The sequence below is a fragment of the Phoenix dactylifera genome, chromosome 8 (assembly GCF_051530095.1).
Source record: "Phoenix dactylifera cultivar Ajwa chromosome 8, Ajwa_hap1_PhDact_Kaust_v1.1, whole genome shotgun sequence".
In the NCBI taxonomy this organism is placed as follows: Eukaryota; Viridiplantae; Streptophyta; class Magnoliopsida; order Arecales; family Arecaceae; genus Phoenix; species Phoenix dactylifera.
In genome coordinates, this window is record NC_143197.1 from 12627982 (window position 1) to 12645764 (window position 17783).

A 17783-nucleotide genomic window follows, 5' to 3' on the forward strand; every position below is an offset into this window, starting at 1 on the left:
CGAAAAACCAATTGTAAAGGTTCGTTGGTGAGCCCGTAAAACCAACAAAGGTTTTTGGTAAACCCGGAAAACCAAAGTGTAAAGGTTCATTGGTGAGCCCGTAAAACCAACAAAGGTTTTTGGATTGTGAGCCCGGAAAACAATCCAACTGTAATCCGCGAGATTATAGTGAATTCCCAAGGGGTCGCTTGGGGAGTGGACGTAGGTGCTAAGGAGAGCACCGAACCACTATACTTTGTGTTGTTTGTGTTGTGATTTGCTTTAGCTTACTAACCATCCATTTGACTAGAGTGAGATAGTTTAAATTTAAAAGAAACCAATTCACCCCCCCCCCCCCCCCCCTCTTGGCTTGTCACCTTGGGCAACAGTACCTATTCTTAATAGTCACTTTATTGATTTCTCGGTAATCAATACACAGTCTCATGCTACCATCTTTCTTCTTTACAAATAATACTGGAGCACCCCAAGGAGAGACACTAGGTCGAATGAAACCCAGATCCAATAGCTCTTGTAATTGGTCCTTCAGCTCCTTTAGTTCAGCAGGGGCCATTCTATAAGGAGCTTTAGACAAAGGTGCAGTACCAGAGATTATATCAATAGCAAACTTGACATCTCTATCAGGAGGTAAGCCAGGCAGATCATCAGGAAAGACATCAGGGTACTCACTGACTACTGGTATATCTTCAATTCTCTGTTCAGATTGTTCAGAATCTGCAATTGCGGCCATAAAGATGGGAAACTCCTTTCTAAGAGATCTTATGCCCTGCATAGCAGACACTACCTGAGAAGAGACACCCCAGTCATCACCCATAAAACTGAACTCATCAATATCCGGGATCCGGAAGGTCACCCTCTTCAGAAAACAGTCTATGGTAGCGTGGTATGTAGCCAACCAATCCATACCCAAGATTACATCAAAATCATGCAGATTCATAACAATCAAATTAGCTCTCAAATCTCTACCCTCAACTAGTACTGGGCAGGAAATGCAGATCTGACTAACTGTCATCGTACCCCCAGCTGGAGTACTAATGCATAGTTCCCTCTCTAAGGAAGAGTAGTGTAAATCGCACTTATGCACATATGAAGATGAGATAAAAGAATGCGTAGCACCAGAATCAAATAACACATAAGCATAAGTGGAAGATACCAACAATGTACCTGTCACTACAGTGTTGGATGCCTGAGCATCCTGCTGAGTCAGTGCATAAACTCGTCCCTGGGTACGAGATCCTCCTCCCCTTTGCTGCCTGGGGACAACTGACTGGGTAGCCTGTACTGGAGTGAAGAAAGTCTGTCGTTGAGGAGCTACAGAACTCGGTGGCCTCTGCGCAGGTCTAGTACAAGGACAACTGGAAATTCTGTGACCCGGCTGACCACACCCGAAACAAACTCCAGAAACAGTCTGAGTCTGAGGGCACTCAGCTATCCGGTGGCCCTGCTGACCACACCTGAAACATGCTCCAATACCAGGCCATGTCTGACGACACTCAACAGCTCTATGTCCAGTCTGGCCACACCTGAAGCACACTCCTGATATCCTCCTGTGATCCGGTGCAGTCCTCCCATATGGAACTCGCTGCCCTGCTTCTGGACGGAACTGCATAGGTCGGCGCAGATGCCGCTCACCGTCAGAATCAAAGTCCCTGGTCCTCTTCGACTTCCCTTTCTGAGCATCTTGTGTCTCCTTCCAGATGATCTCCATATTTTTAGCTCTGTCAACTAGGTCATCATAATCAGTCGAGTGAACAGCAGCTAAACCCTGACGCAGGCAAGGCCTCAGTCCTTCCTCAAATCTACTCATCCTAGATTTAGGGTCTTGGACAAGAGATGGTGCAAAACGGGACAACCGATCAAACTCAGCCTCATAGTCCTCCACAGTCATACTCCCCTGAGAGAGGCTCAGAAACTCCCTCTCCAGCTCCCTGATACGACTGGAAGGGAAATACTTGGAGTAGAAGGCCATGCGGAATCCCGACCAGGTCACAGATCCTGCATCCTGCATCATGGTCCTCTCTACAGACTCCCACCAATGATGAGCCCGGTCCTGAAGCATATAGGTGGCAAATCTGATCTTCTCCTCCTCAGTACAACCCATGGCCCTGAAGGCCTTCTCCATCTCATCTATCCACCATTCGGCCTCTTGGGGATCGGTAGTTCCCTTGAAGGCCGGAGGAGCTAACTTCCTGAACTCTGCTATACTCCTCCCCTGATCTGAAGAACTAGCAGAGGGAAATAGCTGCTGTGGTCCCCTCTGCTGTCGAACTAACCCAACCACCTCTCTAATCAGCTCCATCACCTGGGTCGATCCCCCCATCCTGCTCTCCTGGCCATGATCTGGTCCATCCAGTACTGTCTGATCAGTCTCGTCCCCCTGGACTCTCTCAGTCGGATGGGAAGTGGCTGGATCACTCCCGATAGTCTCGATCAGGCGGCGAGGTGCCACACGTGCACGGCGGGGCGGCATGCTGATACATACACAAATATCACAACATCAGGGTTAAATCCATCCACTGTAAAATCTTCTACCCCACTATCATTTCTTCACATGTGTCCCTATATTCCTAAGTTTTTTTTTTAATTATTATTATTTATTATTATATTTATTATGATTTTGTTTTAATGTCCCTAGTGATCTTTAACCTATGCTCTGATACCAATAAATCTGTCACGCCCCGAACCCGGGGCCCGGGGCGCGAGCAGACGCCGCGCACCTGCAAGGCGGACCCCGCAGGCACGCAAGGCAGATAAATCAGATTCAACATCAATAACTAAATAAAGATAAATTCCAGTTTTCATATCAAATGTCCACATATATACATAAGACAAAAGAAAATCCATATCTACTAGCTAACTACATCATGATCTCTCCATCCCGTAATCCCTACAATCATATGTCATCACCTGTAAAAATGTAAATAATAGGAGTGAGCTAACAGCTCAGTAGGCAACATCATGCAGTAAAGTCATCATATAACATGTCGTCATGCATATAAAAGCAACTAAACTCAGGAATCCAAAAATCCACACGATAATCCGTAAACCCGATCCAAGACTCAAAATAACTCAACCGCATGACTACGGCCACATCACCCAGTGGCATGGTTACACCGAAGTGCCAATACAACTCTCCGAAGAGCCGCTCCACTGAGCCAACGCACCACTGTGCCGCACCCCCTGGTGCCAAACTCACGCTCCACCGAGCCGCTCCGAAGAGCAAAACGCACCCCTGTGCCGCCACTATTCTATCACCGATGGTCGCGGTGTCAGAACTAGTTCCCCAGTACAAGTCGACAGGGCCAACGTATCATCCCATTGGCGGGGCCTAGACTATAGTCACGCGGATTTTAAAAATCAACAAATCAATTTTCCAACTCAAGTCATGAACAAACTCCCAATAGTACAGTACATAACAGTTCATGAAATTAAATATTAATTTCTAATTCTAACACATAATGCTCATAATAATTTAATAGTTTATGAAATTAAATGCTTAATACTAATTCTAACATTAATGCCAATAATAAATCATAACATCAACATATGCAATGTACATGTTAAAATTCTACTTTAAAGCAATAGGTCACCTACCTGGGATCGCTTAAAAATCCCTGCCACAGATATCACGAACCCCTGGTTAAACATAAATATTAATTATTTAATTAACTAAGAAACATAATTTAAACAATTTTTCAAACCCTTAAACTCCTAAGTTTATGGATCCAAGAATGGGCCCCTAAGATCAATCATAGACCCTAAAATCAGAACTCTTTAAACCCAAGTTAATTGTGGCCCAAAACAGATTAGGCCCAATTGAACCAAACTAGATGACAGGTCCAGATCAAATTTCGGGCCCAACCCAAACCAGTTCTGATCAGACCAGATTAGACTCAAGTCAGACTAACCCAAATTTCTGACTCAGATCCAAACCATAACCCAAACCCATTCACTCAAATCCAAATCAAACCAAATACAAGGATTAGGTGGAACCGGTTCATAATCTAAACCGGTTCATGGTCTGATCCCCACTTGAGGCACGGATTTCAAAGCAAGGAAAAACACCCAAGCCGAATAAAGAAGAAGAAGAAGAAGAAGAAGAAGAGAAGAAGAAAGAAGGAAGAGAAGAAGAAGAAGAAGAAGAAGAAGAAGAAGAAGGAGTGGGGGGGGGTGGCTGGTGGTTTCGGTCGGCCTTCGGCGGCCGACCGTGGCCCTCGGCGGCGGCGCTCGGCCAGCCGTCGTCGGCCATCCCACCTTCACAGGCGGCGCCGGACGGGAAGAAGAAGAGAAGAAGGAGAAGAAGAAAGGGAGGAAAGAGAGGGAGGAAAGAGAGGGACCGGGGCTGGGAAGCCCGGCCCCCGTTCGCCCACCTCCGGCCGAACTCGTTTCGGCCGGATTGACCCCGGCCGGCCACCGTCGGCCGGCCGAATCCCACAATTTTTTCTCCAAAACAGGGGAAATGAAAACCGATTAACATGCCCACATTCCTTTCCCTTAAATCCATAAAAATAGAAATAAGGTTGTCTTTCTCACCTCCGGTCGTCGACGAGTGGCTTCCCGACGGCGGTGGCGGCTCCGGCGACGATGGTGGCTCCGGCAATCTTCTCAAAAAAAAGGAAAAAAAACGAAGAGGAGGGGATGGGTTCTCAGAGAAAAGAGAAAGGGAGAGAGAGAGAGAGAGAGAGAGAGAGAGAGAGAGAGGGAGAGAGGGAGAGGGAGAGAGGGGAAGAGGGAAGAGGGGGGTGGGGCGGAGATCCCGCTGGCCGTTCGGCCGGCGTGGTCATCGTGGTCACCCCCACGATGACTCAACTGAAGTCGGCACCCCTTGCCGACTTCAGTATGTTGGGCCCTAGGACGGGCCCAACTCAGGTCTTCACACAGGCTATATACTTTCTTAGTCTCGACTTCTTCTGTGATCTACTTAGGTGCATCTTGCTACGAAATGCACTGCCAAAGCAGTCTGCTTCAAACTAGATTAAATCCCCCGGATTCTTTTCTTTGTTATGCACCAAGAAGCAGAGATATCAATTTAATGGATGAAGAACTATATCTACTGTTTGATTTAAGACTGATAATATTTGTTAGCTCAAAGCATTCCTATAAAATGAGATTCATGTTCTTAATGATCCATGTATAGCACAGCTCACCAGAGCTTGTTTCAGTGTAAGAGAAATTGAAGCCGATTCCCTCTGGACTGACTGCCATGTTACGTTTAATCTGTGTCGGCTGGAAACATTACTGTTAAATCTTGTTTCTCATGGCCATTTTATACTTGGTCCTACTTGGTGGAAAATATACCTTAATATGTGTAAGAACAAGGACTCATCACTCGTAAAGCACTAAAAGTAAAATCCTAATTATATACATAAGTGCATACATACATACAAGCATTCAGTGTTGGTGGGATTGACTAAATCCAATAATTATAGAAATATGAAATATAGAAGTCACACAAATTAGAAAAATAAGGGAAGATCTTACATGGCTGGGAGGCCTTTGAATAAGAGAACATCGCGTGCCCAAGTTTGATAGGTTTCTAATAAAATTCTGTGCCCAAAGTTTGGTAAGCTTCCAGTACATGGTTGGAAGGTCAATGATGGAGATAAGATCTCATGCCCTAGTTTGGTAAGTTTCCAACACTCCTCCTCAAGTTGGTACATGAATAATTCATAAGGATCACTAAACTCAATGTAGACTATTTTAACCATTACAAATAGAGCTAGAGAGGATTTAGGAGCAAGATCTACTATATCAGAAAGCCGAGTTATGAAACAAATTTTCGGAGGCCATAATTTGATCATACAATAGAGATGATCTTTTCCTTGAAATCGTGTAATTTTATAAGATATACACCTTAGGGCCAACCCCTTAGCGGTTTAAATTGGGCTAAAATTCCATCATTTGGGTTATGAAATGAGCTAGTCAAACCTAAATTTTTTTTTTAGGAAAGATTTTGATCGAGCCTATCTTCCAATCCATGAAGAATCAAATGGAGGCATAGAAGGCAAAGTTGATGTAGAAGTCGAGATCTATCTCATGTAGGATTTAAATTATTTTTGTAATTATTTCTAGTAGTTATATGTATTTTTGAAAATCTAGTTATATTCGAACTAGCAGAGGAATCTGACCTGAATTATATAAGGAAGAACCTCACTACTATTATAAATAGAACTATGTACATTAGTTTGAGGGAATTCTTTTCTTTCCCCAGTTGGATCAGTCAAGGTCACAAATTCCAACTTTGCTTTCCAAAAAATGAAATAGATCCTTCCCTAAGGACTTCATATATAGAGCGATGAACTTCTTAGAGGTGGATACATAAAAATGTGTGAATAAGACCATTTTGAATTTCCTCACGAACAACATGGCAGTTTATTTTGATTTGCTTGGTACATTCATGGACAATAGGGTTGGTTACAATATGTAATGCTGCTTGATTGTCACAATAATGTGGTAGGCGTGGCTTACCTGCCAAGATCATGGAGCGGATAGTTAAGTCATGTGATCTCAGAAGTGGCAATATGAATGGCACCATATTCTGCTTCAACTGATAAGGGAGATGCAGTATTCTGCATCGTTGTTTTCCAATAGATGGGATTGAAGCCAAGAAATATGCAATAGCTATTGGTAGAGCGGCAAGTCATAAGACAATAGCCTAGTTAGAATCATAATAAGCTACGAGATTTAAGTCTCAAGTGGCTAAGAGAAGGATACCTTGAATAGGAGTGACATTTAAATAATGAAGTAGTTGAATGGCAGTATTCATATGAGCGAGGCTTCCATGGTTGATACATAAATTGTCTCAAAATATGAACTGTATGAACAATATCTGATCTGAATGGTTAGATATATAAGTCTTCCAATCAGGCACCTATAGGTAGAGGGATCAGAAGGGAAATTACCATCTTGATTCATGAGTTTTAGATTTTGTTCCATGGGAAATGAGGCAAGATGAGCTGCGATATAACACGTCTTCAAGAATGTCCAAAACATATTTCCTTCGTCTTAAATGCCTTATGCAGAGCGTGAGATGCCCCAGATTTTTTAGATGGAACTACTGACTAAATGAGGATTTTAAACAAAGATGGCAGTCTCATCGTTTCCTGTAATCACTGCCATCAACATGCACTAAAACAAATAATGAGTGGGCATTTGATGAAATAAAACAGGGGTGAACAGCCTTAGATTGTAAAAAAGGCTTCAGAAAATCTGACAAACCAGTTCCTTGGAGCGTGTTTTAGGCCATAAGTAGATTTGTTAAGATGACACACTTGATTCTCCCCCCATCTTTGATAACCAGATGATAGTTTCGTGTATACCTCCTCTGATGAATCACAATAGAGAAAAGCATTATTGGCATCAAATTGATGAAGATACCAATTTTTAATAGTGGCAACAACTAATAAGACCTGAATGGTAATAAGTTCTACAATGGGGCAAAGGTTTTATGGTAATCAATTTCCTCCATTTGAGTGTAAATTTTGACAGCAAGACATGCCTTGTACCTTTTATTAGAACCATCATACCATTTGATTTTATAGGCCCATTTGCAACCAATGGGTTGCTTCCCAGGTGGGAGAGAAACAAGCGTCCGTGTGCTATTGTCCTCAAGGGCCTTAAGCTCGGTCTGCGTAGCCTTATTCCATTCTGGTATTTTCGTTACTTCGGTAAAAAATATAGGTTCCTCAGTAAAAGATAAAGAAGTGAGAAAAGACTCATAAGAGGAATTAAACTTATCATAGGACAAATAGTTTTGTAGAAGATAAGAGATACCTGGGGACCTTATCAAGGAAGGAGGATTGGATTGGGCATGAGAATATATAATAGTAGTCTCAAAAGTCATCGCGCAATCGATGAGGACATGAAAAATGTTGTGAAGATTATGGGATGGGAAGAAGGGAGATTGCTAGGAAAGATTGCATCGCAGTATGTGAAGGAACATTGTCTTGTATTGGTGGGGAAGGTGCCGAAGAAGAAGAATTTGAGTCTAAAGAGGAGGGAGTGAAAGGTTGTGGAGGAGGAGATGGTGGATACAAAATATTGAGATCAGATATTGGAAATGAGATGGTAGTATGATTAGGAAGATGGAGTAAGTCCTGATTATGAAACGGAAAATATTATTCAAAAAATGTGACTTCATGGCTTGCATAGATTTTCTTTGTAAGCAAGATCAAAAATTTTGTAAGTCTTTTGTGCATGAGGGGATCCAAGAAAAATTCTAGGTTTGGCACGATAGACAAATTTATGTTGTAGCAAAGACAACCAAACACATGTAAATGTTTATATGTTGAGTTTTTGTGAAAAAGGAGCTCATATGGTGTAATTAAAGAAGTTCGGTGGAGGCTCATAGGGAGGTCAAGAAGTTCGGCCAACGGTTCGTGCCCAGGGGTGGTGACATTGGTGGCCAGAAAAAGAGAGAGAAGTTCGGCCAAAAACAGAGGAAGCAGAACAGGGTCCTCTCTTGGTCGATTTCCGGCTGCCGACAGTGGTTTAAGGCTATGGAAAGAAGAGAAAATATAGGGAAGGATGACCGAGGCCTTCACTAGGCTCCAAAAAGCTCTTAATCCTCGATTTTCGGCAGGCACAATGCTAGGGAACATCGAGCTTGAACGGAAAAAGAGGAAGAAAGGAGAAGAAAGAGAGGCAGTGCTCGTGGTAGCACTACAACAAAAACGAGTTTTTCCGACGCTTTGTAAAGCCTATACCGATGCTTATAAGCATCGGAAATTTTTCTGCCGATGCTTTAAAGCATCACAAAAGCGTCGGCCATATGAGGGTGGAACAAAAAATTTGCCGATGCTTTTAAAAACCATGGCTAAAGAATCGATTGCTAGCAACGCTTAAAAGCGTCGCTAAAATCCAAGCTCAACTTTTTATAACAATGCTTTAAAGCATCGTTATAATTATTATTTAAAAATATATGTTATTTTTTTTGAAATATATACCATTTTTTGCTGGATAGTTCTACAAAGAAATTATCTACTTTGTACATCTCATCAACGATGATGCAATATACGTACTTGCTAATAATAATAAGAAAATCTGAAGAATTGAACACATAAATCATAGAATACAACAAGAAGAAGGCAAAGCAGGGAGTGAAGCATGTCAAAAAAAAATACAATAGCACTGCCAAATTACAATAGCAGTTAGAAAAAGGAGAAAAAATTTATAACTATTTTTTGCATGAATTATCTAAGAGAGTCTCACCCACCAGGAGTAGCACGATGGGTGTTATCTTCTATTTAATTGAGGTACATAAAATAAAAACATTGTGATGTTTAACACTGGGACATGTAGCTTCTAAGCACTCCATAAAAAGGGAGGGATTGTTTAACAAAATAGAGAGAGAGACGGGGGAGGATTAACGAAGTGCTCAGACAGCTTCCTTCTTTGTATCATAACCGACGGTGACCGGATGCAGGAAGGAAGGCAGCGGGCTCTGAAGCGGCAGCTACAGTATGGGCACCTCTGACAGCTTTCTCCCATTGGCATCGTAGTAAATAATGCTGAAAAAATCTAGTGGCTATAGGTCCTATACATCAATTTCCTATGGCTTCCTGCCAACACGATCAAGAGAAGCACAACCAAGAAAGAAAGAAAGGAGAAAAAACCCTTGGAGTCGATGACGGAGCAGGAGTGCTAGATGATGGAGCGGCTGATGGAGTTGATCCACTCCTCCTCCTTCTCAAAGTCAGCGATGAAGTTGAAACCCTTGGCAGGAATGCTGGATGATGGAACGGCTGATGGAGTTGAAACCCTCGGCACCCTTTACGGTGAGGCAGGAAGCCACAGAGATCACCCCCCATGGGACTGACGCCCGGGTCACCACCAGTTCCTTGAACCAGAACAGCTCTCTGACGATGGAGACGATGGCGTTAGGGCCCAACTGCTGGAGGAGAGACTTCATGCGCCGCCGTGGAGGGGGGGGGAGAGAGGGGTTAGGGATTTATTTGGGCGGTGGGGGCAGAGGGGTTTAGGATTTATTTGGGGCATGAGGAAGGCTCTGGAAGGGGGGAGGAGAGACTCCGACGACGCTTTCTAAAGTGTCATTGCACTTGACGCTATTTTATTTATTCCGAAAAGTTCCGGAGCAGAAGGCCTCCAACGACGCTTTTAGAAAGCATCATGTCATTTCACCAGGCTTCCGATGATGCTTTTAGAAAGCGTTGTCAGTTTTAGCCTCTAACGACGCTTATAAGTATTGTCGGAGACCAAAATTTTTTCACGACACTAATAAGCATCGTCTAATCCAAATTTCTTCCGACGCTACTAAGAAGCGTCGGCAAATTTTGGCACAGTGACCAACTTACTGATGTTTCTTTCTTGCATCGGCAGATAAGGGTTGGTGAAACCCTTTTTTGTTGTAGTGTAGAGTGACTTGGTGGGAGAGGAAAGTTGTTTGATAGAGGAGCCCTAGAGTAACGGTGGCCCGAGGATCTAGCTTCTTCTTAAAGTCATGGGAGAGGAAAAAGATTCTGCAGGAGTCTTCCGCTGCCCTTTTATGTGCAACCCTTGTGGTCTGTTGAATTGGGCCATGGGTGTGTCTCGCCAGTCAAGTGGACCAGGCCAAATCAGGCCATCACAATCCATAACTTCCTAAAGCATGGAGCTTGAGTACGATGAATAACAATGCAGTGGAGGATAAAAAACCATGCAAGGAAATCATCATACAAAACAATTCCCCATTGGAAAATTTTCAGGGAAACAAAAAGAAATGTGTTGATGTGAAGAGTAGTACCATTCCACAGGACATAGACCTTCTAGACATAGACCTGCTACAAGAAGTTGCTAAGAGATCCGTAATACCTGCCTTGATAGATGGAAGAACTGGTGGTTGGACATGGACTGTCGCTATCTCGTGGAAACATGCCAATCTTGAAGCCAGACCAATAACGGAACCAAAATTTCTATGGAAAAATTGACAAAAGACATAGAGCTATGTCTTTTATTACATACGTATGCCACGTCAAGGTGTTCCAGAGATAAATGTCATGGCAAGCCCGAGTGTTGTTTCCATGGCTTCCACTGCATTACTCCTCATTTACAATGAGAGTTATCAGCATAGAATGATTTATTACATACTAACTGTATAGATTGATTAAAATTCCTATAAATATTGCAAGAATAGAAAAATAATTAAGAAAGGATTTGCAAGAAAAAATTTAAAAGAATTATAAAGACGACTTATTATTTTGCCACGAGGTCAACCACTGGAGGCAGTTGAATTAGGTTTTACTTTAAATTTTGGCATTGGTTAACGTGGGAAGAGGAGTTCAATTTGTCAAATGCATTTATAACCATCTCATTGTGTCACGAATGGGGAGAAAAGATGATGAGCTAGAGATGAAAAGATCATTCAAGTTAGTCAACATAAGAAAAGTAGGGATGGACAATTTCCTCTTTACTACAATGTGCCATGACAAAAATTATGCAATATGAATAACAATTAATACAGTAGGGAATAGAAAACCATTCATGGAAGTCATCGTACAAAACAATTTCCTATTGGAAAATTTTCGAGCAAACAGGAAAAATGTGTAGATGCCAAAAAAAGTAGTGACATAGAGCTGCCCATTGGGGGAACCCAAATTTCTACGGAAAAATTGACAGAAGGCATGGAGCTGTCTCCGAAGCCTCTATGTAAAGAGGAGTGATTGTGAGGACCCGTGCGGGCGTGTGTTTAGTCCTATATCGGTTATTCGCTGGGTAGATCTTGGGTACTTATACAGAATCAAGGAACCCAAACAATACCTTCCGACTAGCCATTTTGGGTGAGGTCTTGAGTTGTTACAAATGGTATCAGAGCGGACCCGGCCCATAACTTATGTGGACTAGGGGACACTGCAGCACGGATCCATTGGGGTTGACCACGGACCGATCGTGGTGTTTGTGATTAGATTTGAATGGATTTAAATCCTTAGCCTGACGAGGACGTTAGAGCTTGAACGGGAGGAGTATGTGAGGACCCGTGCGGGCGTGTGTTTAGTCCCACATTGGTTATTCGCTGGGTAGATCTTAAGTACTTATACAGAATCAAGGAATCCAAACAATACCTTCCGGCTAGCCATTTTGGGTGAGATCCTGAGTTGTTACAGTGATCATGTATGCCACGTCCAACGTTTTCCAGACATGAATCTCATGATAAGCCCAAGCGTTGTTTCGATGGCTTCCATTGTATTACTCCTCGGAGTCCTCCTGGCATTCCCTACAACTACACACTCTCCCTCTCTCTCTCTCTGCCTCTCCCCCCCTTCTCTCTCTCTGTCTCTGTGTGTGTGTCTTGAGACAAATTTTTCAGATTTATGACCAATCAGTTTTGACAAAACAAAGCTTATGATTCCAATAAAACAAATATTCTTTTTGAAACACATCCATGTTAGTCTTTTAGATTTTGTATACATCCTTTGAAACAAAATTTGTCCACAAAATGGCCTAATGTATTTAAAACCCATATTTTATCTGTTTACTGTTTGTTCATGACGATTTTAAGTTGAATGTTTATAAATCTGACACAGGAAGTATTTCTGCAATTAATACTTATGTTTTATATATGTCGTTCTCTTTGTTTGCAGCATAATTGATCGAACCTAAGCCTATATCTCAGGAACTGATCTTTTTATTATAGTAAACTCACTTTTTTTTTGAGTGGCACAATTAATTAGAAGGGGAAACGATGAATGACCTAAATACAAGCGCATCAGGTTCTAGTTTATTTTCTTATGGCCAGATCAAGCTAACTTGAAGCAGCCTAAGCCACCTCAATCCCTGTGTTAGATTGTCGAGAAAGCATAACTATCATAGGCTTGTTTGGAATGCATACATATATACATTGTTTGAATATTATTTAAACATCTTGGACTTAGAGAACTAACTTGCTTTCATTCAGGTGTCCAACCCATTGATGTTTGCTATGGAACACTTGGAAACAACCTACCCCCATCTAGTGAGGTAGTGGAGCTCTACAAATCCAACAACATTGAGCTGATGAGGCTCTACTATCCAATCCCAGATGCTCTCCAGGCCCTAAGAGGATCCAACATCAAACTCTTACTAGATGTCCCTAATGAAGATCTTCAGTTATTAGCCTCTGATCCATCAGCAGCAAGCTACTGGGTCCAAACAAATGTGAGCGCCTACTGGCCCGATGTTTCGTTTCGATACATCGCAGTCGGCAATGAGGTCATGCGAGGAGATAAAGCCCAGTATGTGCTCCCTGCCATGCAAAATATACACTCTGCTCCACCTCAGCAGGACTGCAAGATCAAATCAAAGTCTCAACATCAGTTTCACAAGAGGTCCTTGGGTTAACATTTCCTCCCTCAAATGGTTCCTTCTCTCCCGTTGCAAAACAGAACCTGGGGCCAGTGGTGCAGTTCTTGCTGAAGAATGGAGCCCCACTCCTTGTGAATGTGTATCCCTATTTCGTTTACATTTACAACAAACAGGACATTACAAACATTTCTTATGCCTTGTTCACTTCCTCATGGACGGTGGTAAAGGATGGGCAGTATAGCTACCAGAACCTCTTCGATGCGTACATGGATGCACTGTACTCGGCCTTGGAGCAGATAGGAGGTTCTACCGTGGAGATTGTAGTGTCAGAGAGTGGTTGGCCGTCGGCCGGCGGTGACTCGGCAACGATCGGTAATGCGCAGACATACAATCAGAATTTGATAGATCATGTGAGCAAGGGGACGCCAAAAAGGCCTGGAAAAGCTATAGAGACTTACATATTTGCCATGTTCAATGAGAACCAAAAGCCAGCAGGGACAGAGCAAAACTGGGGGCTATTCTATCCAAACAAGCAGCCTGTCTACCCAATCAAGTTTAGTTAAAAGATTAAAGAGGATTACGACAAAAGTTAATCGAAAATAAAAAAGAATATCATCTAGAGTAACTATCACAAGGAATGGACAAATTCCCGTCTACTTGGATAATGGTTTTATAATAAAATTTTCTCATGTAACTTGATGGTCGAATTGACACTGCCAAAGATATTCTTCTACTCTTTAATTGGTTTCTTTAGTTTCTTGGCATTTTTCTTGTTATTTCTTTTTATGGTTATTGACTCTAGAGGGTTGATGGCTCCCTTTCTCTCTTCTCTCTCTCTCTCTCTCTCTCTCTCTCTCTCTCTGTGTGTGTGTGTGTGTGTGTGTGTGTGTGTGTGTGTGTGTTTGTGTGTGTGTAACACAGAGCCACTTCCTAGAAATTCATTTAAAAATAAAAAGATAGAGAAAAAAAGACATATAAGGACAAGCTAATGTATATGATAGCTTAGACAAAGATTGCTATCATGTTGCATGAATCACATCTAGCAAAGTTGAATAAAGGCTCGGAGCAAGATTGGCTACTAGTATATGTCCAGCAAGAATATAGCATGTCATTTACAAATTTTTAACTTACTATGATCCAATTGGAGAAAAAAAAAGATTTCTCTCAACACGCTCAATTATAATCTCTCTCTCTCTCAAAAAAAAGAAGAAAATGGAAGAATTGCAAAAATAGAGCTTAAGTCATATTTTTCACCATTAATGATAAAAAATTTAAGATATACAGCTTCTAATTATAATTATGAGATCCGCTCTTTTACAATTTGGATCAGATTCTTCTTTCTAATTTTAATAGAATTCTCTTTCTAAAATAGATATCACTAGTAGAAATAAACTAAAAAAGTAAAAATTCTTTAGATGGTAGATCTCGATTTCTATATCAACAGTACCTTTTGTCAGTCCGCCTAATTTGTTTTACATGGAGAGATATGCGAGATTAAATTTGTCTTAAAAAAAACTTTCGGTTTAACCGCCCCATTTTAAACCCTAAAAGATGGAATTTAGGCTCGATCGTAGATCTCGAAAAACTGCTTAATTTTTTAAAAAATCATCTCAATCAGACATCATATGACTAAGTTATAGCTTTTGAAAAATTAGCCTACAATTCAGCTTTCTGTTATGGTGGATCTCACTTCTAAACCTTGTTCAATACTATTCGTAGTGGTCAAAATAATGCACATCGAGTCTAGATTCAAATATTTATCTCGAAACTTAATTAATTTATTAATTAGTTCATTAACTAGATCAAACATTGATAGACCCGCTACATATTTCAAAGGGTGCACTGTTGTAGGTTGGCCAGGTCCAGGAGTACCTAAAAGAGAACAGAAGAAAACAGGAAGGTCTCTCATCCATTTGAATCAGCAACCATGTTTGTTTTCGTTTCCTAGGAGCCCCCACCCTTTTGCTTTCTTATGGTGAATTTTGATGGCAATGCTACTGAGCGAGGTGAGAGAGGGGGTGTGGGCTTTATCATCAGAGATCACCACTCCAGGTTTGCGGCGGCTGGCGGTCGACAGATCTACGACACTTCTATCAATGGAGCGGAGCTGCAGGCGGCGTGGAAAGGTATCTCCCCTATGAGGCGTGCTCTGGGCATCCACCTAGAAGGCGACTCGGCCTCATGATCGAGGGGATCCGCGAGCAACACTCTAAGTCGGATGGACAGTCCTTACTCCTTGACATACGGCGGATGGCAGGAAACTGTGGCTCCTTCAGGGCCACTCATATTTATCGAGAGGCTAGCAGAGCTATTGATTGGGTGGCCTCCTACGCAGCGCATCACTCAGGGAGTTTTCTTTGGGTGAACCAGACAAATGTTCCCTACTTGCTTAGCTAGCTTTTTTTTTTATGATTTTAGTGGCTGTACTCATATATGTTTGGTGTGAGGAGCTGGTGTACCCAAAAAAAAAGAGAAGAAAGAAGACAACAAACAAAATAGAAACACCAACTAATACAAGGAGTTCTAGGCCCAGCACCACTATAGCCATTCACAGTTCACCCATATACAAACTAACATCCAGGCCCCTACCCCTACCGAGATATCTTTGAACAGCTAGGGGTTTCATCCAACCCAACTCCTGCCAAATAACAAAAATCGACTATAAATAAGGAGGTAAGAATGCCCATTCAACAAAAGATCATTCATCTTAGTCACAAGCAAAAAAAGGAGGGGAATGTCCCAAGCCCGTCTTAGCGCTAGGCTCTATCGCGCCCGTATAAGGCGGGGGCATTTAATGGTGGCAATCAAGTCACGTAGGATCAAATACGAGCCAGGTAGATTGTAGGTTGTCAAAATTTCGTCAACCCAAATCCATCTAATTTGTTAAATAGATCAAAAGTTAAGTCTAAACTCAATTTATTTATTAAATAGGTAATCTGATCTAACCCACATATCCTATTTATTAAATAGATCAAGTTAAGTTAAAATGGGTTAAGTGGATTTTTAACATATTAAATGGATGTAGATTGGTTAAACATGTTAAGTAGGTCAGATTAAGCAGGACAAAAATAGATTAAGTGGGTTCTAAATAAGTTAAACAAGTCTTAAATAGGTTAAATAGGTTGGATTATAATCCAATCTAATTATTAAATGTGTCGAAATAGGTTAAACTAGTCAAAGGTCTAAACTTGAACCCAACCCATTTAGCAAGCAAATCCTGACGGGTTAACCCATTTATGCTCCAAATCCATTAATGTCAAACCTGAACCTTCTTAAAGTAGATCGTTCGTGTGTTAGGTTGATTGGTCGGGTCGTCAGTTACCACCCCTATGAGCACTCCTACATGCATGACATGTCCATGATTTTAGTATATCTGTTAAGAGCTAGCAAACCCGAGCATGCTTTCCTTGCCCGCTACTAAATTACTCCTTTGACTCCTTATAGCGATCCTAACAGGCTCCTAGGACCTCATCCAAAAAGACTGAAGGGTTCTCACATGCTTCCTCTATTTAAACCAGACATCCTCGTCAAGCTAAGAGTCCAAATCCATTTAAATTCAATCATAAGTACTATAAGTCCTTTTAGTAAATCAAGAAAAGTTAAAAAGCATATGGCAGAATTTTTCTACCCAAAATCTGTCCAAATTCATTGGAACACAAAACATTAGGGAAAATCAAGAAAAAGCAGAGGCACGTGACAAAATTTGTCTATACCAAATATTTATCCAGTTTCATTAGCACGCAAAGCACACGAAAAAATTAAGGACAGTCAAAGACATATGGCAAAATTCATCTATACCAAAGACCTTTCTAAATTCATCCTCTACATATTGTAAGATTTCTTTTTTTGTATTTTTAACCATTTTTGACTCTTAGATTCTACATGAATCATAAAATATGCCTTGTAGAACTATTGTATATATATATATATATTCATCTTTGTGTCATAATAAATTGTTAAAATCACCATTTGTCCTAAAAGCTTAAGCTGATAGGATGAGATAGATTTATTTATATATTTTATATTTTCTTACATAAATGATGTGCCATTTTTGAGAGCAACAATTTTTCTTCCACCTATGGCTTCTGATAGCAACAATTTTTCTTCCACCACCACTCATGAATATTCCTTTATTGACACTTATTTCAGTCCCTACTACTTTCACCCATCTGATAGCCCTAGCAACGTCCTGGTTTCGAAACCATTGAATGGTGACAATTGTCCAACCTGGCGTAGGGCGATGTTAATGGCTCTCACCATGAAGAACAAATGCGGTTTCATCGATGGCTTGATTCCACAACTAAAGAGCCTCCTCCTCTTTATGACCCATAGACATGGTACAATACCATGGTGTTCTTTTTTTTCTTTTTTGGCTTTCAACTTCATTACCCATGATATTGGTGATAGCATCATCTATTCTGACACGGATCTAGCACTACAAAAGAAAGGATATATCCCGACGCTTTTTTTAGTCTTTACCGATACTTTTAAGCGTTGGTAAATTACCCGCT

General features: G+C 41.4%; 1 protein-coding gene and 2 pseudogenes across 1 annotated transcript; 2 read left to right on the forward strand and 1 right to left on the reverse strand.

Moving 5' to 3' along the window:
- Positions 1-352: 352 nt before the first annotated feature.
- On the reverse strand, positions 353-2467 carry LOC149752974 (uncharacterized). The gene has a single exon (XM_089924631.1). It carries the CDS (start codon positions 2465-2467, stop codon positions 353-355), a length of 2115 nt encoding a protein of 704 aa, XP_089780757.1.
- A 7179-nt stretch (positions 2468-9646) lies between these two features.
- Positions 9647-13308, forward strand: LOC149752975 (glucan endo-1,3-beta-glucosidase pseudogene; annotated as a pseudogene).
- A 277-nt stretch (positions 13309-13585) lies between these two features.
- LOC103722840 (lichenase-2 pseudogene) lies at positions 13586-13835 on the forward strand (annotated as a pseudogene).
- Positions 13836-17783: the final 3948 nt, after the last annotated feature.

What these genes read in the sequence shown, in the direction of transcription:
- LOC149752974 (XM_089924631.1), bottom strand. Translation starts at nt 2,467, where the DNA reads ATGCCGCCCCGCCGTGCACGTGTGGCACCTCGCCGCCTGATCGAGACT.